The 25235-nt window shown below is 48.2% G+C and overlaps 1 protein-coding gene across 2 annotated transcripts in view; it reads right to left on the reverse strand.

Moving 5' to 3' along the window:
• The window catches only part of LOC135911970 (aldehyde dehydrogenase 1A1-like), a 360058-nt gene that overhangs the window by 236994 nt on the left and 97829 nt on the right, over nt 1–25235 (reverse strand). For both annotated transcript variants that reach the window (XM_065444352.2, XM_070527411.1), the window contains exons 5-8: nt 24197–24258; nt 4985–5227; nt 4065–4167; nt 1934–2118 (exon numbers count right to left, since the gene is read on the reverse strand). In XM_065444352.2, coding sequence (XP_065300424.2) covers nt 1934–2118; nt 4065–4167; nt 4985–5227; nt 24197–24258 — 593 coding nt within the window. The remainder of the gene's footprint in view (nt 1–1933; nt 2119–4064; nt 4168–4984; nt 5228–24196; nt 24259–25235) is intronic.

A 25235-nucleotide genomic window follows, 5' to 3' on the forward strand; every position in this document is an offset into this window, starting at 1 on the left:
TAGCTAGACGCTTTCTTCCATTGCGAGAGTTTTACTCCTAAGTTGTATGTGAATCGTACTTTCACATAAGTTTTAGTTGCGAGTACACCTGTCTCTTTAGCGTTCTGCGTGGCTCTGTTCAAATCAACGATGAATAGTTACCAGCTAGCACAAATGTCGCTCCTTATACTTACACAACTCCTTATACTCCTTATACTACACAAGGACACGATCCTCGGGGAACAAGCCCTTAACAGCTTCGCTGTAATTCTCCGTACAATTGTTTACGTCTTTGTGTTTCTGAATCAATTAATTAATTAGTGATGTCGACGAACGCGGGAGCGCGAGCGCGTTCGCGCGGTATACCACCGAGGGGCGCCAACGAGCCAGCTGTGGAAGAAGCGACGTCGCTGGAGCCATTTTTGAGGATGACAGTTTTTTGTTAACACACGGACACTATCCTGGGGAAAGCAGCCCTTAACAGCTTCGCTGTAAAAGTTTGCAGTTTCGGCCGCAGGGTGACGCAGTGACTACGATAGGAAGGTTTACTGTAGCGTTTAAACTTCTCGGACATTGTTTAATTAAACGCGATTACATCTAACGCAGACGTGATATTCACGGGTACGCCAAAATTTATGGCACCCATAACAGCTTTACCACGCCGTTTAGGCCTTGTAAACACATAGCACAGGCTCGCTATGCTGTTTGTAAAAAGCCGCGCCAATAAAACTGCATCACTTTCAGGTTTGAGCTCTCATAGTGTTTTGCACCTTTAATATATATTTTATTGTCTGAGAAGATCTAAGATAACATGTGTGCACTGTGTGTGTTATGTTTCATTACATTTGTTTTTGAGCTGCCATTCTCAAAATTCTGAGGAATAATTTAGTAAAGAATGTAGGACCTGGTATCAAAACTTTAATGGTAGAACTGCGTAACATTATTACTCCCATATACAGCACGACATATAGAATGACATAGCATATACCATAGAGTTTCATACAATAATTACTTGAGGGAACTCTGGTGCTAGTGTCTGCGGTAGCTGCAATGAGAGCGGTTGTACTAGCATGGGAATCATGGGAAGTACATGAATTTGCCTAAACTTCGTCTTTTTGGCTTCAAACGGCTTTGTAAACTCGTCTTTTTCAACAATGTACTGCGTAAAAAAATAATTAAACACCATTAAAACTGTCCGACGGCAGGACTCGAACACAGAAGCCTGATATCGAAACCACTAAGCCACGGATGCATGTATCGACAAGCGAATGAAACGCCATCATTCATTTATGGCGTGCATGCCAGTGCCTTGAGACGTTTGGAACCGTTCGGTTTGGCCATCTGAACAAGCTCACTCGATGCAATTAATAGCAATTGTGCGTGTTCGCGGTGTCTTCCGCTATTGAAGAGCATAGATTGCGCTCAAATTTACGACAGCAAGATTTATATAGCGCAATATACAAAGCCACAAGAACGTCTGAATCCACAAGCACGAAGATCAGACAAATCCATGTATGGTGGTGGTGGTGGTGAATTGTAGCAACAGGTGGGTTTAGCCTGGCGATCAAGGCCGGCAATTGCTCCACCCGAGCGTCTCTTACAATAGCGCTGAAGGGTTTCACCATTGTCTATCAAACCAGTCTCTCTTAAGAATTCGATAAGGAGACGTGAAGTTTCTTTGCAGGCTATAACTGACCCCTCGGGAAATGTAAGGTCATGCAGGCACGCATGCGGAAGGTCCATGTGCTTCCCATCATTCCCATGGTGGTACAACGACTGCTGCGCCAGAGTTACCTCTAGTAATTATTCTATGAAGCTCTAGGGCGTATAACATGCTTATATAGCTAAATATATAAGAAGCCTGACGGCAATCCTGACTGCAACGATGAGAGCGAACATTCGCTCGGAGTGTCCACATAATTGCTATCGCGATAAATACAGCAATAGGTCCAACCTGCGGTCCCTGGGTGGTGGTGTTTTCGAAGGGATCCCCCAGTATGCGCTCCTGCGCCATCTTGACGGAAGCGGCAACGAACTGCTCGTACACGTCCCGATGCACGAAGATGCGCGTCGGGGCGCAGCACACTTGGCCTGTATTCAGGAACACGCAGCGGTGCGCCACAGTCGCCGCCACTTGCACTGCGAATACAACAAACGGCCCAGCGTCTTACGTATATGTCGTGCGACGACTGTACGTAGACGAACGCTGCACTTTCTAATGACTGTCTCGGCAAGTTTCACCAAATAAAAAAAACTTATGCACGTAGACACGGACACAACAAGATGGAAACGGACAGCACAAACACCGAATATCAACTGAACGTGTAGAAATTCGGCCTTGTTAGCAGGACATACTGCTAGTGACGCGCAAAAGAAAACGAAAAAAAAACAAGAAACAGGGACAGACGTCGTGTTGTACGCGCCATCTGTCCCTGTTTTTTGCGCCTCACTTGCAGCATCAACTGAAAGGTCGCACAGTGGTGGAAACGAAGGTAAGCACAGATTTATTTGCGCATATTCGAGAATGGCATCACCACTCGTCAAATTTATGCGCGTGAGCTCTAGAGAGGCAGCACCAGCTGTTAATCAGGGAGACACAATCGGAGCATGTTACCGCGTAGGCACCTGTCATGACGGTCCCTTTCTTGACGCAGGCCTACCTTGTGTTGGTCATTTGAAGCATTCCCGCCTACCTTGCAAGCATCGAGGGCACAGCATATCGCCGCTTCACAGTTTCTGGCCAACTTTTCAACGGAACAAGGATAGGAGCTGCTATGTGGGCAATGATTTCCGCCATTACTGATGCTCTCATCTGGCAACCTGGAGCCACCTTGTGCGCGGTCAACGCCGCTGGTCCAGTAAACCCGCCTCCGTTCCGCTGCCAGTCGGGGCACGCTACCACGCAGGCACCTGTCATGACGGTCGCTTTCTTGAAGCAGGTTAGTTACTTACCTTCTGCTGCTTCATTTCGCAGCAGCAACCCATTCTTGCTTGCGGTATTGTGCCCCCCTGGAATGCGTGACTTTTGTCGACGTTTGCTGAAACTGGTTTATTTGTATGCAAGTGCTGTTGTCGTGGCTTTTACGCTCATTTTGTCTGGGGACGTCGAACTTACTCCCGGTCCTGATCATAACACCGCACCTTCCCTTGAATTCATTTCTAATACCTTGTCGCGACTTGAAGCATCGCAAACTACCTTGTTATCTGAGGAAACAATGATCCGGGTAGCCCAAAGCAATACTGAGCACCTGGTCAACAGTCTTTCAAGTCGTATAGATGCCTTAGAAAAACTTGCTGAAAATAACCGTTATGCCGTTTCAGAGTCAGTCTCCTCCCCAAATGCTGAAATTGCCAAACTTACTGCTGAAGTAAAAGCCTTAGCCGGAAAGTGCGATGCCTCAGAGAACCGTCAGCGCCGGTCGAATCTGGTATTTTTTGGAATTACGGATGAGAATGGGGAGAGCTGGACGCGATCAGAGTCGCAAGTTGTCTCATTTTGTGCTGATAAGCTAGCCATTACGATTAACATTAGTGATATTGAAAGGGCGCATAGACTAGGGCATTACCAGGTTGGAAAGAACCGTCCGATAATTGAAAAATTTGCGAGATTTAAAGATAAAAGTTCAATTCTTTCTGCAACATCAAAGCTGAAGCATACACCCTTTGCAGTTCGCGAAGATTATTCGGCACGTGTCAGAATAGCCAGCCAAAAACGTTTTGCACATGCGACAGAGGCTCGGCCCACTTCCTTTAAGATTCGTTTTAATTGACAAGCTAGCAATGAACAACAAATTATTCACTTACGACTCCCTGACTGATACCGTTAGAGAACTAAAGTCGTAGCGTTTACCGCAAACTCGCTCGCTGTTATCCTGCCACACTACATGGCCACATTCACACCAGCCCAAAGTCCCAGTATACGACAGTATTTCATTCCTTCTGGGAAACGTACGAAGCTATCTTCCTAAAAAAGACTTGACAGAAGCCATTATTGATGACAGTTCTGCCGACATTAAAATATTTGCAATCTCCGGGAAAATGTGCGGAGAGCTGTGCAGGATACTGCGTAGAACGTGCGTACGTACGGTCGGCATCTGGGAAGACAATCAGCGGACTCTTCCCTCCGAGCTCCAGTGACACGCGCTTGCAGTTTGTGTCAGCCGAGGCCTTCAGCATCAGTCGGCCAACCTTGGAGGGTACATGCAAACAGCGACGCAGAGAGCACGTCTGTAACATGGCAGTGAATAATGTGCACACTGCTGATAACGTTCGTCACGCTCATCTGCACATATGATCCCTACCGGGCCCGTTGTCGTCGGCTCTCCGGAAGCTTCCATAATAAAAAGCCGTCCCTCAAGTAGCAGAGGTGCCAAATCTCTCTTACGATCGCTAGTCATTACTCACTATTCAAGTTGCCGCTTGCCTACGCCGCCCTGTTCCAAGTGGAACAACGTGGATCATCTGACGTCAACGTCTCTGCGCGGCCGCCTACTTTAGCACGGGTGAAGCTCAAGTTTTCGCCAGACTCCAGAAGGGTGACGTAGACGCCTGACTCACAATTGCTGTCAGTGCATCCAACAGTTGGGTCAACTCACGAAATATCCCTTTCTACATATCGAGCCTCCCTAAGACAGGTTCCTAAATTGACATACTGACCTTGTGGTCCGGCATACTGTCGCAAAGAATGTGCACCGCAGTTTCGGTGCCGTGACTCTATCCGCTAAGGTCGCGAAGAAGACGACGTGTCCAGGGGTGATGAGGATGAACAAAGTTACCGAAAGTGCTCCCACTAATATTTTTGTCTTTATTCTAAGCTACCTGTCCTCAAATTGAAATTTTTTGCATTTCTTATTTGTTTCAAGCTACATTGTTCTTGACTAAAGTCCGAGAATGGTATGTGCGAATAACTCTAAAGGTCCTAATCTACATTTACACTATGTTCGCTCGTTGCGCCAAAGCAAAGAGGGGCATGGTAAACTGCATTCCAAGAATATGCAAAGAATACCTGCGTGGATCCAGTGAAGGCGATCTTGTCAACGTCCATGTGGTTGGAGAGAGCGGCGCCTGCGGTCTCCCCGAATCCCGGCACCACGTTTACGACGCCCGGGGGGAACCCGGCCTCTCGCACCAGGCTGGCCGCGTACAGCGCCGTCAACGGCGTCTGCTCGGCCGGCTTCACGACGACCGTGTTTCCCGTGCACAGGGCAGAGCCGATCTTCCAGCAGAACATAACCAACGGCACGTTCCACTGCGAGCATCCGGAGACGACCAACGCGCGCAGGACGATCCCATTGAACACTACTAGTCGATTCATGCAACCTTGGTCATCTTTTTTCTTAATATGGTGCGCGCAGTTGAGCCAGCTTTTATAAGGGAAACGAAAACATACCGGTTCAATTATCTCGCTACAGAAGATGTGCACACTTATTGTCACGCACACTTTTGCACACTTTATGCTATCACGCGGTGGTGACGATGAGAAAACAAACACTGTGAAACATGTGGGATAAGAGCCTAACTCTTCTTGGAGGAATTGTGCCCGGAAATACGAGTAGCACGCAAACCGGAACACCAGCTACGAGCACAGCCATCAGTCGTCGAACCGAGCTCACAGCTGTCGACTATATTTATACACATACGCAAGACTTTTGAACATGGGGATTACTTCGCTTGTTCCACGACTTGAGTAAGAACTTAAACATTTTTTGCGCCTTTGTAGTGGTCAATGCATCTATTTAATTTATCAATGTGTAAACTGCTCTTTTGTTAATTTCATTATTCACTGAGAAACTTGTTTCACCTTGTTCTCTCGCAATTCTATCATGTGCGTTGCTTTCTCCGCATCACGCAAGTGCTTGGCTGTTCGGCGGATGCCGAATTTTGAAGAAATCGAATCTCACTTGAAAGAAGTGTTTAACCCTTTGGTGTATTCGAGGTATCTTTACGGCTTTGCAAATGCTACTTTTCAAAAAAGCGCTGCAAATTTCATGCGATTCGAGCGTCTGATGTTTTCATAAAAGGCGCATGCCCTTTAAAGTGGCTTCACTGCAGTACAACCTAAAAGAAAGCGTTAAATTATGCAGTTTTACATGCCAAAACCACTGTTTCATTATGAGGCACGCCCTATTGGGGTATTCCAAAAATATGGACGACCTGGGGTTCTTTAAGGTGCGCCTAAATCTAAGTACACGGGTGTTTTCGCATTTCGCTCTCATCGAAATGCGGCCGCTATGGCCTGGATACGATACCGCGACCTCGTGCTTAGCAGCCCAACACCATCCCCACACTACGAAATCACGGCGGATGCAGTACAACTTTAGAAGTGTGCCTTTTCAACCTCCCAATTCTTGTGCAAATAATCACATCTTCACACGTACGAAGCGTAAGTCAGTGATTGCGCCTTTTCAGTGATTCGGGCTGATGACGGCGCATTTTCCTGGTGTGAATTTCCAAACATCGGTATGGATCCAGAATGGCCCAAAGAATGAGCCATTCAACCGAGAACCGAGAACCATTGAACGAAGCACCCTTCGTTGCTCTTACGCCGTGGATGTGTGAAGGACAACCGGCATGTTGACAGCAGCGCCGTGCCGCGGAGCTACCGGCAGATAAGGCCAGGCGCGTCCAAGAAATGTCCACCGCTGGTAATGGATATGCTGACTTCGCATTTACAGCCCTAATTTCGCTAAATAAAAATGGCTGTGGCTTAGCTAAGGTTAAGCCCAGGATGCGAAGCATACTAGCCTTTATTTTAACGCGACAGCGTTAAGGAGCTCGTGTCGCAGAAAAGCCGGTGTCGTCGGCGTCGGCTCAGGCGTGCGGCGCTTGCTCAGGCGCACATTTCGTTGTCGCGCCGAACGCTGCGTTGCTCGACGCGCACCGCGTCCGATGCGGGGCGCGACGCCGCGAGCGACGGCGGGAGTTGGAGCGCCGGTTCTCCTCTGTCGTGACGTCACGGTGTCACGTGATTTCATGGTCACCGCCGCGCCTGAGGAGCTGGGTTGAGCCCTCGTAATATGCTTCGCATAACGTCGGCTCAGGCGTGCGGCGCTTGCTCAGGCGCACATTTCGTTGTCGCGCCGAACGCTGCGTTGCTCGACGCGCACCGCGCCCGATGCGGGGCGCGACGCCGCGAGCGACGGCGGGAGTTGGAGCGCCGGTTCTACTCTGTCGTGACGTCACGGTGTCACGTGATTTCATGGTCACCGCCGCGCCTGAGGAGCTGGGTTGAGCCCTCGTAATATGCTTCGCATAAAAAAATAGGGGCAAAGACTTTCTGATTCGCCCCGCGAACAAAACGAAAGCTTCTTACTGTGGCTCAGGAAGCTTTATGGCGGACATTCTTCGTGTTTTTTTTTTCTAAAGATAGGTAGGACATTAGGGAAAATAACTGCAAGAGCTTCGTGGTGCAGCCCATCGCCTCGTTTCAAAGAGGACGCTCATAGCATCCGTCCATCCACCCACCCAAATTCTCGGACGTGTCATTTAACGTATATCAGCGTAATCCGTTGTGTTCGCGTACATTCTATAAGGTGCAGGAGATCTACGTCACGCACGCAATGTGATTAGACAAGACAAGACCCTTTATTTATTGTCCTTGATCATGATGATGACTTATTTTCATTCCCTTTAAAACAGCGCAGTGGCAGAGTCACCTAGCCTGCTTTAGTTAATCAGACATTCTCTACAGGCTTTTCATCCTACTATTTTTGTATACATTTGTTTAATCTTTTTTTCCTCTTCCTCAAAACTCGGTCACGGCCTCTCACCGCTAGGCCAGTCACTTGCGCCGCTACGGCTCGAGTCTCCCGCGCAATGCGAGCAGTTCTGGTGAGACAACGCCTATGCGGACTCTCGAACATGAAGTATGGGATCTGCAGAGGACGATGCAACATTGACCGCCAGCGGAGTGCAACACAGCAGGACCTGAGGACAGAGTAGCGAACAGAGAAAAGAATACTAAAACATGTAGAAGCCAGACTAATGAAGCAGATAGACGAACAGCTGCAAGCATATGAAGCGAAGATTATCGACCCCGTTGAACGACGCCTACAAGTCTTCAAGGAACCCCTCACTACGAAACTTGTCGCATCAGCAGACGAAACCACACAGACAGTGATACTAAAATCATGAAAAAGGTAGAGCCACTAACCTGCACGGTTGCCACACTAGGCGGTAAACTGATGGCTTCACGGCACTACAAAACTTCATGACCTATGCTTACAACAATTTTGTGACTCATGAACAGCTGGCACAGCAGTCAGGAACCAAACGCAAAGGGCAAAGGACGAAAGGCAGCCCTAATGGAATCTGTGGAGGATTCTAGCTCGACAACATCAAACAACTTACTTCAGGCGGAAGACAACTACCAACAAGACGGCTTCCAAACGCAGACAGCCCGAGCTACTTCCCATCCTCCACACTTGGTACTGGAATTGCAGATCCTGTAGACTCCGATCGGCCTACTTGCAAGAATATCTGAAAACAATCAATCCAGACGTAATCGTCTAACAGGAAACGAATACAGAGAAAATCAAGCTCCCCGGCTACAACACTATGCATGGCACACACCGCCCGCGCCGGAATTCTCGTCAAGAAGACACTAACCACACAGCCTCATGAAATTGAAGACACTGAAATCGAGCACACCATAGTGGTGGTGTTTCCGACTCGCAAGACGCAACAGAGCCTATACTCGGCCAATCTCTACAGCCCGCTGCGGTATCACCTACGCCACTTCTACCACTTCCTCCGGGACCTTCACGGGCTTTCGCAAGAACGTTAACGGCAACCAGCTTGTTTTAGTGGCAGCCGTGTGGCCAAGTATGAGGCCTGTGTAGCTCCAGGCCCCACACGTGCCCTGGGGCTACCGTAATACCACCAAGCAAGGAGCACGGGTTCACGACGCCACACAGTAACACGGCCTCACGATTTTGGAATGACCTGCTTCAACTAACCCAAGTGGGCAACAGCGTGTCGAGGGACACCAATCCTGATCTCACGTTCGAGACGTGTGGAAGGCCACGTGGATCCGACTCCCGGACGCGCTAGGGAGTGATCACTACATAATTCAAACCGAAGTTGAACAGTCTCTGCCCCCCTCCCCCCACCCCCATTAGGAGTGGAAGGCGATAGCATTGAAAGACCCCTGACTGCTTTTCATGCTTCCTGGCAACTGCAGCTTATGTAACCGTAACGATTATCGCGAAACGTTGGTGGCGAACGCTGTACACGATGGCAAGTTTTCTAGTAGAAACGCGGCCTCTTGTGTGGGTCGATCTCCTGTTATTGTATCGCACTTTTAGGATTTCTGTCTGAGAAGAGCTGAAATAAAAGATATGCAATGTCGGTGTTTTTTTTTCTCGTTAAATTTGTTTGCGTGCTGCCGTTCTCAAAATTCCGATGAGTAACTTTGTAAAGAACGAAAGACAAGTTATACGCAACTTTTGTAGTAGGAGAATGGTTGGGTATACGTGGCTCGGAATTTGGTTCGAAATTCTTTGTTCCGAAGGGTCACTCGACGCCGGATTCGGGACGCCCGCGCCCGATTTTCTGCGACACGGGGCCCTTAACGCTCTCGCGTTAGAACCTATCTCCATCGCGAATCTCCGCCTCCTCTCCTTTACGTCCTGCGCCAGGAAACTATTTGAAAAAATGGTCGACGAGCGGCTTATTCCACATCTTGCGGAAAACAATCGCTATCCAAACACCATATGTGACTTCCGCCAGATTCTCCCCACTGAAGGCGTCCTCTTCCAGCTAAAGGAAGATAGCTTAACGCAATAGCGCTAAGGGCCCCCTGTCGCGGAAAATCCAGCGTCGACGACCCGCTTCCGGCGTCGCTTCGACAAAAAGAATTTCGAACCAGATTCCGAAGCACGCATACCAAACCACTCTTCTACTACCAAAGTTGATCATATCTCCTCTTTCATCCTTTGCAAAGATATTCCTCGGAATTTTGAGAATGGCAGCCCACAAACAAATGCAATGAAAAAAAAAACAAAAAAAAAACCCACCGACAGCGCACATTCTTTATGTTAGCTCTTCTCAGACTGAAATATTAAATTATGAAACAAGAACAGGAGATTGACCCAAGCAAGAGGCCGCATTTCTACCAGAGAGCTTGCCTTCGTGCTTATCGTTTGCCGCCAGCGTTTCCCGGTAAACGTTACAGTTACATAAGCTGAAGTTGCCGGGAAGCATGGAAAACAGACAGGGGTCTTTGAATGCTATCGCGTTCCACTCTTACAGGCGAAGCTTAGCGTACTCCAAAATCTCTTGACCATTTGAACAAACACAGCAAGTCCACCATTCTAGCTCTAGACGTAAATGGCGCCTTCGATAATGTGAGCTACAAAACATTCTCCGTAGCTCAGAAGCTATCGCCTGCGGCGCCAGAACATAGGCCTACATGCGCGTTTTCCTCACCAACCGTATGGCCATGGTAGGGACTGTCAACCTATGGAGCAAGACACTTCACCTACCTAACAGCGGTACGCCACAAGGTTCGGTGGTTTCGCCACTCCTCTTCAACGTGGCCCTCCTCAAACTTCCCCGCCTCCTAGACACCATCCCAGTGATACGCCACGTTCTGTATGCAGATGTCACACTGTGGACGAGGCGCGAGCACGGGCGAGCAGTAGGACGGTCTTCAGGAGGCGGTCAGCATTATCGAACGGTACCTCGACACCAGCAGGCTCCACTGTGCCCCGGACAAATCCGAGCTGCTAGTGCTCGGGGCACGCAGCCGGGGCAGACCCTCAAGTCACCGCGCACCGGGCCCACAAGTGCTTATACAGGGAGTCCTAATACCGAAGGTCGACTCGCTTCAAAATATTCGGCTCCATATACACAAGAATGGGTCCGGCTTCACCGCACTCCCCCACCGTGACACAGCTTACTCATCTCATACGACGGATGGCCAGTCACCGGAACGACCTCAAAGAGCACGACACCTAGAGAATGGTACAAGCCCCCCTTTAGAGCCGCATTACATACGGAACTATCTACCTACCCTGAAGACAGCGGATAAACACAAGCTAAACCTCCTCATACGAAAGGCCACGAAGCTCGCCCTATAGGACTGCCACCAACCGCCTCCACTGCCCGATTGCTTGGCATGGGAGTTCACAATTCCTGGGAAGAACTCGCGGAAGCACATCTCCTCAACCAGATCGAAAAACTCAAGCTCACAACCATAAGCCGAGCAGTCCTCCGACGCACAGGATACGCCATCAACCTAGAACTCGGTGGCGAACGTGAGGGCAAGATCCCGTCGAAGCTCGGAGAATGTCTACAAGTTCACCGGATCCCTCGGAAAATGCATCCTGAACGCTACCGATGCAGACGGCTTGCCAGGGTAAACGCCATCAGGCACAAGCACCATAACGACCCGCACGCGCGCTGCGTGGACAAAGCCAAGTATCCGGGGTGAAAAACCTTCGCCATCAGCGTCACACATTACAAGGAAACGACACTGGCGTTGGCGACACTTCTCGCCGAACGGGTGGACACAGCTGAGAAGGCCGCTATAGCACTCGCCACCCAAACTAGCGAGTATGCCATAGTGGTCTTCATTGACTTTCAGACAGCGGCGCTCAGCTACATGAAGGGCAAGATCTCCATCAAAGTGACCAGCGTGCTGAAACACAAGGACGCATCTTCCCCCTGCACCTGCATCATCTGGGTTCCTGGACGCGAGGGATGCGAGGATGGCGACGGGAACACAGCGGCACATACCACGGCCCGCGCAAGAGTCAACAGGGCCTCCCCGCACGAAATTCTAGACACGTCCCACCCACCCACATCAGCGGAGGAAACAGAAACCATAGCACTGACATATGCCAAGCACTACCGCAGCACCATCGGCTTGGACGCAGGGCATACCCTCCCCCACATTCGAAACTATCAAGAAACGAAGGCACCGACTACAGGCGACTCCAAAGTAATACCTTCACCCACGGCATCTTATTGCATCATTTCGTACCAACGCTATACAGCTAACCTGTGCACATTGCAACCTGCTAGACACCCATCACAGTGACACAACCAGCAGCCGGTAGACGCAGACCCAAACCTCCTCACTGAAACGGGGGAGGCTACAATCTCTAAGCCGGACCTGGTCGACCAGCGCGGATTGGTCGCCCGGGCCCGGCGGGCGATCCAGGTCAGAGGGTTCCTGAAATAAGGGACCTTGCTATCTCGAGTAACAAGTCACTGCTTCAAATAAAAGTTTAATCATTCATTCGTTCCTCAAAACTTTTTATGTAGCTTGTACCGCTACCTATGCCTGTAACGGATATGGTCGTATAAATCTCTTCCCCGTTTTTCCCCACCAATACTCTAAACATCTGTTGCGTATCTCGACTGCTGACCGGTTGATCATTCCATCCACTATAAAGCCAAGCGCTTCTGGAACGTCTACGGCTCTCAATGAGTGAACCCCTCCACATTCCATTAGGATGTGCTGAGTGGTCTCAGGATTTTCGCTGCAGCATATATGTGCCTCATCTTGTAGCGAATATTTGCTCTAGTATGTTTGTCACTTTAGGCAACGAGCTTGAGCCTCAAAAAGCAAGGCACTTCCCTTCATGTTATCGTACAGATTGACCTTCAAATTTTTTTTCTCATTCTTGTAAATATATAGTCCTTTTTTGTTTCTATTCTTTGCATTCAATTCACTGTCTGTTTCTCCCACTTTCTTCTTTATGACTCGTGGTTATCAACTTACACTTTCAATTACCCTGTACTTGGTTGCGAACTTTCTTGACCTTTTCCTTCATTCTGTGTCCAAGCTTTTCTGATGCAGATATTTGTGCACTTTAACCACCCATTTAATTCGGTCAATGCTCCTGAGCCTTTCTTCAAAGCTAATTCTGCTCTGCGCTTCTTTGACTTCAAACGAGGCGTAACCCATGTCACCTTGCACTGCCTCGTTTGTGGTTTTGCCATGGACTCTCGAAGCTAAGCTGCCTACCGATTTTTGGTTAACTTCTAACCCCGACAAGATTTTCGATTTTAAGCACAGAATGGCAGGTGCGAACATTTACCGCTGGAACCATTACACCTTTTCATATTCCACGCACCACCTGATATTTATTGCAGCCCCAAAGTGACCTACGTTTCTTTACTGCTGCATTCCGCTTCCCTTTTATTTTCAGGTTATCTTGGTGGGTGCTTGAGTACGTCTTTCGTTCGTTAGTGTATACGCCAAGGTATTAAAGCGAAGCTTTCTTTGCCTCATCCTTCGACTTTTCCACTGCTGCAGCTGCTGCTCCTGTGGCCATCTTACACGTCGCGTCGGGGGGTGGTTCATAGCGTGTATAAACATGGACGGAGCGTGGCAGAGCAGAAAGGCGACGCGAGTAGCTCGTTTGGACGTTTCCATCGAGTCGCATGTACACAATGCCCTCTGGACCTCCCTAGACGTCGCCACATTAGTCTTTTGACAGCTTTAATTATCCATGAGCCCCGCAAAAGCACTGCACAAAATGCAGCGCTTACCTTTCTACTAACATGCTAGTCCATAGGCAAGGCAAGGCAAGGGAGATGAGGCAAGGCAAGGCAAGGGAGATGATGCACAGAGTGGGCAGAACCGACACAATCACGAATCGAGTGAATAACATACTTTACACTCTTAGCTCGGAGTTCCCATATCGGTGGGGGCGGGGAGAGGTGACAGGAAAGAGATGACGTGGGAAGCCAAGGAAACGCTACTACCAATATAGACACGGCAGCGGTTGTGGGCAAACTGAAGTTAGTCAAAGTTTCGACGAAAATTCGTCTCGTCAGGCATTGAAGTGAAAAAAACGTTTGCAGTCACTGACCAATTGAGCCCAACGAAATGAAAGACGTTTCGGAACCCGTACGGGTTCCTTGTTCACAATGAGGCGGACAAGACGAGTAGTGGTGTAGCTCCATATCTTAGTAACTACGTCTTGTCCGTAAGCACTCCTGTAGCTTTTATTTATTTTTTATTTATTTACTCTACCATACTGCAGGCCAATTCCGTGGCCGTAGCAGGAGGAGCATTTTCGGAATGACAAACAATAAATAATAGCAATAAACTCGAAAACAGCAAAAGGGGCCAAAGTAACAACGCTAACACAATGGAGATGCAATTTTCAACAAAACAATAAAAGAGAACCCGAACAGACAGAACGCAACTAAACTAGCAGAAAATATGTACATTTATACAATTGCAAATATCTATAGCTCACAAAAGAAACGTTCCACTTCTGCCGAAAAGTCTTCGGCCTTGATAACAGTTGGCGGCAACTCTTTCCACTCTTTTACTGCTCTAGGCAAACAACCGTGTTTGTAGAAATTAAGTTTCGCAAAAATAGGCCTCAGTGAATGTTCCGCTGTGCGCCTTGTTTTCCTAGTAGCAGCACCTTGGGCATAACTTCGTTCAGGTAGGGCGACTTTTCCGGACATAATATTGTTAATTAACAAGCGTCGGTTTATTTTTCTACGCATTTCCAATGTTGCAATCTTAATATGTTCCATCAGTGGCGATGGGGAATCCGTACTTCTATATTTTCCGAATATGAAGCATACAGCCTTTCTTTGAACGCCCTCAAGCTTTATTATATCTATCTGAAAATATGGGTCCCACAGCGCAGACACGTACTCTAACTTTAACCGAACGCATGCGTTATAAGCTAGAAGCCGAACACTTACAGGAGCATTTCTAAGTTTCCTCTTAACAAAACATAGCGTTTGAAAAGCTGACGCACATATATCTGAAATGTGCACACCTCATGAAAGATTACTGGTAAGAGTTACCCGTAGGTACTTATATTTATCAACCTCCATTATAGTGCTGCCGTTAATGTGGTAAGTAAAGGTACTCGGACATTTTTTCCTTGTTCCACGTAGAAGTCTTTTCCTTATTCAGTTCTAGGCCCCAGTTCTCGCACCAGTCGTAAATTGCCAAAACAGTTGCTTGTAAAGAGGCGTGGTCATTTGCATTCAAGATTGTTTTAAAAACCACGCAATCATAAGCAAATAATCTGATTGAGACATCCTTTCATATTACCTCAAATTATATATTGTAAGCATTTATGCGGACTTCATCTTCATCTGTACAAAGTCATCATCAATCATCGGCTCGTGTTCGTTTTTTTGCGTCGGCGCCATTTTTCCTTCTTGGAATAAAGCGTCGTCTCAACCGTAGTATTTCAAGTGGTGGAGGTGCTTTAAGATCCCTTCGACCTCAATCCACTTCAAGATCTCTCCTGGAGCTACGTTCGGGACGCCGCTTACGCCAAGAGGCCGCCATGTCGCAAGACCAGACCGCAGCATCCACCATCTCGGTTCAAGTTCCAGCCACCCCCAATCCCAGCCCTGCCAACAACCGGTATCGCGACCCTGAAATCTTCTCTGGCCTTCCAGGTGAGGACGTTGAAGACTGGCTCGACAACTACGATCGTGTCAGCGAATACAACAACTGGAACGAGACATCGCGGTTAACCAACGTGCCATTTTACGTCTCTCAAGTAGCCAAGACATGGTTCCTGAATCATGAGAGAGACTTCCGTGATTGGTCGTCTTTCAGGGAGCAGCTACGGCGGATTTTCGGCACGCCCACGGTTCGTTCGGAAGTTGCGAAAAAGAGGCTGTCTGAGCGCGTCCAGCATTATGGCGAATCGTATACCTCGTACATTGAGGACATCCTCGCGCTCTGCCGCCGTGTCGACAGTGCCATGCCAGAAACTGATCGCGTGCGACACCTTCTTAAGGGTATCGGATCTACCGCCTTCAACGCACTCGCCGCTCAAAACCCTTCGACGGTGTCGGACGTCGTCTCCGTCTGTCAGCGCCTCGACGCCCTGCAGTCAATCCGCTTGCAACCGGACTTTTCCGACAACTCCCTGGCCAACAGTATTGAGCTCCGGTCTATCATTCGAGCCATAATTCGTGAGGAATTGCAAGCGCATGGCTCAACCCCTTGCAGCAGCGCTCACGTCCAACCTGCTTCTACGGACCTGCGCGGTATTATTAAGGAGGAATTGGCCTCCCTGCATAACGCCCAGCATACCAACGCTTCTCCTTGCCCACAACCGGCTTCTTACGCCCAGATTGCTGCAATGCCAGCCGCGCCGCCTCCAATTACACCATCTGCACCTGTTCACGATCACCTGGCACCCTTAGACACCCGAGCTCCGAACCCGCCTTACTACTCTGCCTGGCGTTCGTCGAGGCCTACCTGCTACTACTGCGGCTTTCGAGGACATATCTCCCGGTTTTGCCGACGCCGCCAGCAAGACGAACGTCGTGGTTACGCGGCCTTTGAACGCGATGATCCACCTCCTCGCGTTTACCGCACTTATGACGATAATCCTCCCGTTCGCCGATCTCCATCTCCGGCCGACTTCTCCAACACCGCACTCAACACACGTGCCTCGAGACGCCGCTCCCCATCGCCGCTCCGACGTTCTGTTTCGCCACTTCGCCCTGTCTCCCAACTCCATGTCCAGCGACCGGAAAACTAACCAGTGCAGTTTTTGGAGGGAAAACTGCATCACCGCGAAGTGCTCCAAGTCCTCCTGAACGTCCTTCGAACATGTTATTGGTGTCTGTGGAGGGTGTGCCTTTGTTAGCTCTGATTGACACGGGAGCTACTATATCTGTTATGCGTGCCGACCTGTGCTCTCGTCTGCGGAAAGTGAAGACGCCTTATACTGGATCATCCCTGATTGGGGCTAATGGAGCCATAATTCGACCATCAGCCCAATGTACAGCACGCGTCTTCATTGATGGTATCTGTCATCACATTAAGTTCGCGATTTTATTCCCGTGCGCTCATGAACTAATTTTGGGTTGGGACTTTCTCTCGTCAGCGTCCGCATTAATCTCTTGCCGTCAACGTGTAGTCCATATGAGCGAGACAGTTCATTGCGGCGGGAGTACCGATGAGCCACGACTGCGCTTTCTCACTGCTGCCGATTCTGTACTGCCTCCCGGCCACGAGCAAGTCATAAGTCTCTCTTCTACGGACATCACCAATGGCGACGTGTTCATCACTCCTTACGGTCGCTGTCTTGCCCGTGGGATTGTCTTCGCTTCCTGCATGGTGCGGTTCAAAGAAAGCTCTGCCTTAATCATCGCTTTAAATGCGACCTCTGAGACAATCCTCCTACCTCAAGGCTCCGCAGTGACTTGTTATGTGGATACCCAACCAGTCTCCCTGCTTCCTCTTGCCGCCTCGCCAGCTCTTCCTCAACAGGACAAATCTGCTTCATCTGCCCTTACTTCCGTGATAAGCCCTGACCTTACTGCTGCTCAACATGAAGCGTTGCTAAAATTGCTTACGAAGCACCAGGCCTCCTTCGATATGGATACTTCGTCCCTCGGACAGACTTCCGTTGCCTTCCATCGTATCGACACCGATGGCCAGACTATTGTACGCCGTCGTCCCTACCGAGTCTCTTTGGCCGAACGCAAAATCATCGAGGAGAACGTCGCCGATATGCTGAAAAGAAACGTCATACGTCCCTCCGCCAGTGCTTGGTCATCACCCGTCGTTTTGGTGCAGAAGAAGGATGGATCGGTACGATTATGTGTTGACTACCGTGCGCTAAACAAGATCACCCGTAAGGATGTATATCCGATGCCCCGTATCGATGACGCCCTTGATTCGTTGCAAGGCGCGCAATATTTCTCCAGCCTTGATCTTCGCTCCGGATATTGGCAAATCCCAATGCACGAAGCGGACAAAGAAAAGACCGCCTTTTCTACTCCGGATGGTCTTTATGAGTTTAATGTAATGCCTTTCGGTCTATGCAATGCTCCCGCCACATTTGAAAGAATGATCGACACGGTTCTTCGCGGCCTCAAGTGGAAAACTTGTCTATGTTACCTCGACGACATCGTCGTGTTTTCCTCGACTTTCACTGACCATCTGCAACGCTTAGATGAAGTGCTCACATGCCTTTCTAATGCCGGACTTCAACTAAACACGAGGAAGTGCTGTTTCGCTAGCACAACGATTAAAGTCCTGGGTCATCTCGTTAGCAAAGCCGGCATCCAGCCCGATCCGGATAAAATTTCCGCGGTGCTCAACTTTCCACGTCCACTTCGTGCAAAAGAACTGCGCAGCTTCATTGGACTCGCCTCATACTTTCGACGTTTTATCCGGAACTTTGCCAGCATTGCCTCGCCCCTCCACAAGCTCCTTGCAAGTTCCAGTTCCTTCGATTGGAACGATCAGTGTGAAGCCGCGTTCCAAGAACTCAAGCGCGCACTAACATCCCCACCTGTTCTTTGTCATTTTGATGACAAGGCGCCCACATTAGTGCATACTGACGCCAGCGGTCACGGAATTGGTGCCGTACTGCTGCAGCGCGACCACGAATTTTGCGAAAAGGTTGTTGCATATGCAAGCCGCACTCTCACTTCCGCGGAAAAGAAGTACTCGATAACCGAACAAGAGTGTTTGGCTGTTGTCTGGTCCATTCAGAAATTTCGTCCATACCTCCACGGTCGACATTTCACGGTTGTGACCGACCACCATGCCCTATGTTGGTTGTCGACGATCAAAAACTTGTCCGGGCGCCTTGGCCGCTGGATACTCCGATTGCAAGCATATGATTTCAATGTCATATATAAGTCCGGACGGAAGCACCAAGATGCCGATGCTCTTTCACGATGCCCATTACCACCATCATCGGGGCACATCACATCACCTTGTCAAATTGGCCGCACGGAGGACGCTTCGTCTCTTACACCGATTTCTTCCTTGACTTCACCAAACCGCCTTTCAGTGCTTTCCACTCACCAGCGCGCCGATTCCTATTGCCATAGTATCATCAATCGCCTTAGCGGTGTTTCATCTCCTCCCAATGCCAGGCTACGGAAACAACTCAAACTGTTCAAGTTTGAAGACGACGTGCTCTACCGGTACATTTTTCACCCAGAAGGCCATCGATGGGTTCCCGTTCTACCGCGCTCTCTTCGCGCTGCAGTTCTGCAGGCCTCGCACGATGACCCGACGTCAGGCCACTTGGGTTACAACAAAACACACGAGCGCATACGCAGCCGATTCTATTGGCCAGGCCTTTCCACGAGCATAGCTAAATATGTTGCCTCGTGCACGCTTTGCCAACACCGTAAGCGACCTACTACTGCTCCGGTCGGGACCCTACAACCACTTCCTTGTCCAGCACAACCCTTCTCTGTCGTCGGCATTGACCTTTTCGGGCCACTCCCACCTACTCCAGACGGCAACCGATGGATCGTCACTGCTGTTGACCATTTGACCCGGTACGCTGAAACAGCCTCAATACGCTCAGGAGCTGCCTCAGAAGTAGCGGCCTTCTTCTTGCAGGCTGTCTACTTACGTCACGGGGCGCCTCACGTTCTTTTGAGCGACCGAGGCAAGGCATTCCTTTCAAGCACTCTTAATCAAGTTCTGCAAGCGTCCAACACCGTGCACAAGACAACGTCTAGCTACCACCCTCAGACCAACGGCCTAACAGAGCGATTTCATCGCACGCTGTGTGACATGCTATCCATGTATATTCAACCTGATCATCGTAACTGGGATGCGATTCTCCCATTTGTAACATTTGCGTACAACACGTCTGTTCAACGGACCACCGGATACTCTCCGTTTTTCTTAGTATACGGCCGCCACCCAACCTCATCACTCGACGTTTCTTTCTTCTCTGGCCCTGTCAATGCTTCACCATTCATTTGCGACCAGTTTGTGTCTCGTCTTGCCCAATGTCGTCGTCGCGCCCGTATGAACACTGCAGCCAGCCAAGACGATCGCAAACATCGGTACGATGCCTCTCATCGCGCCGTTTCCTACCGCCCTGGTGACGATGTGCTCCTATGGACCCCTGCGCGCACACCCGGTTTATGTGAGAAGCTTGAGTCTCGATATCTTGGCCCCTACAAAGTCATCGAGCAGACCTCGCCGGTGAACTATCGCGTTACACCTGTTGAGTCCCCAACCGACCGACGCTGCCGCGGAACAGAGATCGTGCACGTTTCTCGCCTGAAGCCCTTTCATATCCGTTCCACTGTCTAATGTGCGGCCAGGCTGGCCGCTTCCGTCCACGGGGGAAATTAGTGTAAGCATTTATGCGGACTTCATCTTCATCTGTACAAAGTCATCATCAATCATCGGCTCGTGTTCGTTTTTTTGCGTCGGCGCCATTTTTCCTTCTTGGAATAAAGCGTCGTCTCAACCGTAGTATTTCAATATATACATAGATTAAAAACAACGATGGCCCTAACACACTCCCCTGTGGAACCACCGAGGTAACTGGGAGCACACTGTAAGAAAAATTCTGCCCTTGTACAAACTGTTGTCTATGATTAAGGTACGCGAAAATCCACCTAACAACACAGAGTGGAAGTCCAATGCTCTCCAACGTATATAATAATTTAACATGCGGTAACTTCTCAAATGCCTTGCAAAAGTCCGTAAACAGTACATCTACTTGGCCAGTCATGTCAAGAACACTAAACAAATTATGCAATGTCAATACCAGTTGTGCAACTGTAGACACACCTTTTCTAAACCCCTGCTGATGAACCGACAACACCTTATGTTCGGAGAATAAATATTGTATGCGTTTAGCAATCACATGCTCTAACATCTTCCAGCATTGACTGGTGATTGAAACAGGGCGGCAGTTAGAAGGCAGAAGACGGCTGCCATTTTTGTGTATGGTAACTACACGCACCAGAGGCCAATCAACAGGTATTTCGCCCGTTTCCAGTGAAAAGTTAAAGAGCTCCGTTAGGTATCAAGAAATTTGTTCGGCATATCTCCTCAAAAATAGGTTCGGGAGACCGTCCGGTGCAGTAGCCTTACGCCTATGAACATTAAGATCAACGCCAAAACGCCGCCACGCGTTACCCGAACGTCCTGAGAGAGATTTGATTCGGTGCTTCGTGGCTCATATTCTTCATACGCAGAAAATACACTTTGGACGTACTCGTTAAAGGTCTCCGCTATGCTAGAAGGATCTGTCTGAATGACACCATCGACATTCACGTTGTAAACTTCGACTTTTGTGTTACCTAAGTAGCGCCAAAACTTCGGAGGATCGTTTTTAATGAACTCCGCAAGGCTGTTGTTGAAAAAAAAATATTTCTAGATTACCTAACTTTCGTTAACAAATCGTCTTTAAGGTGTCTGAACTGCTCGGATTCTGTTTTACGTTTTTTCATCCATCGTTTTATTTTTTTATTTTACTCTGAATTACTCTCCGGTGATCCATGGGTTTAATCTACGCTGACGGAACGTTTCTGGTGGCCAAGGTTTTCGATACAGTGGTGAATAACACTACGAAATTGCTTCCATGCTGCCTCTATATTACTTATAGGACCGCATAGATGAGTATCCAAATAGTCTATTATGGCCACATCATCCACCCGAGCAATGTCCTTGATAACTTTTATCACAGAAGCATTTTTTTTCCTATCAGTATATTTATACCATGAGTAGAAAATTAATTTGTGATCTGAAATACCCTCTTCAACTACCAGAGTACCTCCACCGAAAATGTCAATGATAAACAAAACATCTACGACTGCATTTCCTCTTGTGTTTACTTTGACGACTTGCTCGAGGTTAAGGGAAAGCATAATGTCCAGTATGGTGCCTCCTGGGGTGGAGCAACCATAATTAATATCATGCCAATTAATAAAGGGCAAATTAAAATCATCAATTATTATTAGACTTCTTCCCTGAAATTGCAGCGCGTGATCGTACAATTGGTTCAAGTCACCAGTATCGGCAGGGCGATAAACAGCGACAAGAACAAACGTAATCTAGGTAGTCAAGTACACGTATTCAAGGTTTCGACAAAAATTCGTCTGGTCAGGTGATGAAGTGAAAAAAGGTTTGCAGTCACTGACCGAGTCCAACGAAAAGAAAGACGTTCCGGAACCCGGACAGGTTCCTTGTTCACAATGAGGCAGAAGAGACGAGTAGTGGCTGAAGGTACTGTATGCGTTTATGAGGCATTTTACCGCTGCATACTAGCAAGCTCTGGCGTGGCTCAGTGGTAGAGTATAGGTGACACCCACGCAGCGGGCCGGAGCTTGATCTAGGGGGGAACTAGGTTTTTTTTTCTCATTCCTGCGATAGCTGCCACGGATACCGGCGGCAGCGGACACCATCGCCAACCAAAGCGGCTACTGGAATGAACCCATCAAAGCTTACGCTGGAAAATGTAGGCCGATCCCACCGGCAGTGCAGGTCAGGAGCAGTGGCTCGTGCCCACGTAAGGCAGAGGCTTCAAGCACTTGGCAAAGTGCAGTGAACAGTTGCACACAATTTTTTGGAACCACGCATGAAAAATACAGACCAGCGTACGTTTTAACAAAGAACACGCACAAAAACACCAGAACCACATACTTGATAAGGCGCTCCTGATAACCATGCGAAGCACGTAGCGCTCCCCGCATAGTTTCTCAGTAAAGGTTAAGGCCCGTTTATAGTCCGACGTTATCGGCGCGCGGGCGAGCGTCGTTCGCGGTGAGTCACGCTGCGTCGGTTGCGCTGCGCCAGCCGAGATGCCATCCCCTCTATACTTCAACGCGCGCGCCGTAGGCTGCTATCTTCGGAGCATGCGCAGAAGGTTCGCCAAGTCGCGCGCCGTCCGCAAAAGCAGTCTGCGGAGTTGTGTTGGCGCCTTTTTCTTCGCGCGCAATGCATTGTGGTGCCAGAGTTCCGCGCCGACGTGACGTAGCGTGCGCGCGCGCGGACGTTACGTCGGACTATAAACGGCCCTTAACTGTCGCGAAAGCTACCGCGGCGACGGCAGGGTTAGTGCCGTCCCTAGCCTTTCGTATACAAAAGAACCAAACTAGGAATTTCAATATTTTTGAAGCACCGCTATGGGCGGTGGCATGCTGTCAAAACTCTAAAGCAATAAAACATTGCATTGCAGAGGTGGTTTTCAAGAGCTTCGTTGGACATCCACTTTCGCAGGGCCGGGATGGCAAGTGAATATTTTTAGTCGTACGCGGACAAAATAACATTTTACGACTTGTTTCCAATCTTCTAAAATTGCACTGAGTAGAACTAGGCAACTCATGCTAACCTAAATTTTCACATTTTGAAGTGATAACTAAATGAATTAAATTCTGCGTTTTGCATGCCAAAACTATGATTAGACCAGCCCCAAAAGAAAGAAAGTTCCAATGCAATTTATTTGCAAGAAGACGCAGTGTTAAGTGTGCTTGGTGATCGCGAAACCGGATAAGGCGTGGTGCAACTAATTCCCGAGGGCTACCATTTGTCATTGAAACTATGCGGTTTTCCCTGGCAGCCATAGATTTATTTATTTATTTATTTATTTATTTATTTATTTATTTATTTATTTATTTATTTATTTACGATATATGACAGGGCTTCCAGAGGGGCATTGAGTGAGGGGGCACAGAGCAATAGAGAGTTATGTCAGCCAGCAGACGACAACTAAAACGAAACACTCGAATTACTATACAGACCTAATTCAGCACGTAATACAAGAGAAGTGAAATTACTGCACAATCTTAATATGCCTGTCCAGTTGTTCACGGAAGTGGTTACGGTCAGTGATCGTGGCGATAGTTTCGGGAAGACTATTCAAGATTGCGATGGCACGTGATAGTGCAGGTGAATTAATTGTTTGAGTCCTTCCGAAAAGGCGTTCGATGCTCAAGTAATTATGCAGACGTCGTGATGTGCGCGTGGGAGCGTGAATAGGTAAGCGATGGGACGGTAGGATATGGACGTATTTATGCAGTAGGCATAAAAGTGCAACATTTGCGAAGTTAAAAGTGTAGTAAGACCAAATTAATAAAATTGTGAGCAGAATGCAAAAAAAAGAAAAAAGAAAAATTGCGTCCAATTATACTGCCGCTTGCACCACGTAAAATTTCGCGCGTAAGTAATGCGCCGAGCGATAACTGAATAACAATAATAATCTGGCGAAACACGGCCGCCGGACAAAAGCAAAACAACGCACGTGTTACGATATCGCAATAGGAACACGTCGGCGTTTTCTCATTTCTGCTAGAACTGCCTGCTGAAACAGGGCGAACCCAGGAAGTAGCGACATTTGAGGCATCTCGTACGTTGAACGGCTAGGAATACTTTGGAGGAACTTCTGAACGACTGCTCGTTTGGTGCAACCAGCAAAAAGTTTACACGTTGACACCTACCGCGGAAGTTTAAAACAAAATGAATAAAGCTGTGGAATCTTACCGGAATAATTTGCCCGATGACTCCAACCGGTTCGCGCCTTGTATAGGCGAAAACATTGCCATCTGAAAAACAAACACGACTTTCATTATGCCAAAGCTCCTTATGGAATGACTAGCCTCGGTTTGGTAAGAACGCGATGCGCTCACAGCATTCGTTTTGACTTCATCTGTATCTTCCTGTGAACTTGTGCTCTGTTTTCACATCTGAAACTAGACACAGTCCAAACATTTGCTTGAGTTTATTAAATTACTTTTCATTCTACCCTCAATGCCATATGGCATATTAAGCATAGGGGTTTGAAAGCATTAAAATAAAAACAAATACAGTGAGTTGTGGTAAAAGCATAAAGATCCTTCTGATTATACTATTTTAGCTAACATTTTCATGAAAAATTTTGTCATTGGTGATGGCCACAACTGGGTAAAAGGTTCTATTTCTGGGAGGTGTGCGGCAAGAAAGGGCTGAAAGCAAAACTTGGTATAGCATGAATCAATTGTTTCATTATGGTGATCAACACAGTTTTAAATGTACTGCAACTGCAGAATGAGGTCGTTGTGAAGTGGGGTACAACGAATATGAAATAGCAAGAGACTACTAGCAACATTATGACAAGTAGCTAGTGGGACAAGCGCTAGGTTAGCTTTCATCATAGTTATAACAGTTGTCATAGTTTGGAAGGGTAAAACCAACATAACTATTTTGTACTAATCCAAGTGAAGTAATCATGTTCAACAGAGATCAAAGCGCACCCTAACACAAACAAAATTTTACAGAAAAACAGACAGGACAGCCCTTCACTTATATGCTGTCTTTCACTAAGCACTGTCCTGTCTGTTTTTCTCTCAAATTTTGTCGATGTTCCGGTGCACTTCAAGATCTGTTCAACATATAACCAACTAGCCCCACTCGCCACATTGAAGTAATCAGTTTAACCTGGTTTATGCAGATGCACATTAAATTTGGAGTGCATTAATGTTTTGTAGAGCAGCAGCTATCAAGTAGACAGTGGTTTGGAAAAGCTGCATACTACTCGAGCATG

This window comes from Dermacentor albipictus, chromosome 10 (assembly GCF_038994185.2).
Source record: "Dermacentor albipictus isolate Rhodes 1998 colony chromosome 10, USDA_Dalb.pri_finalv2, whole genome shotgun sequence".
NCBI lineage: Eukaryota > Metazoa > Arthropoda > Arachnida > Ixodida > Ixodidae > Dermacentor > Dermacentor albipictus.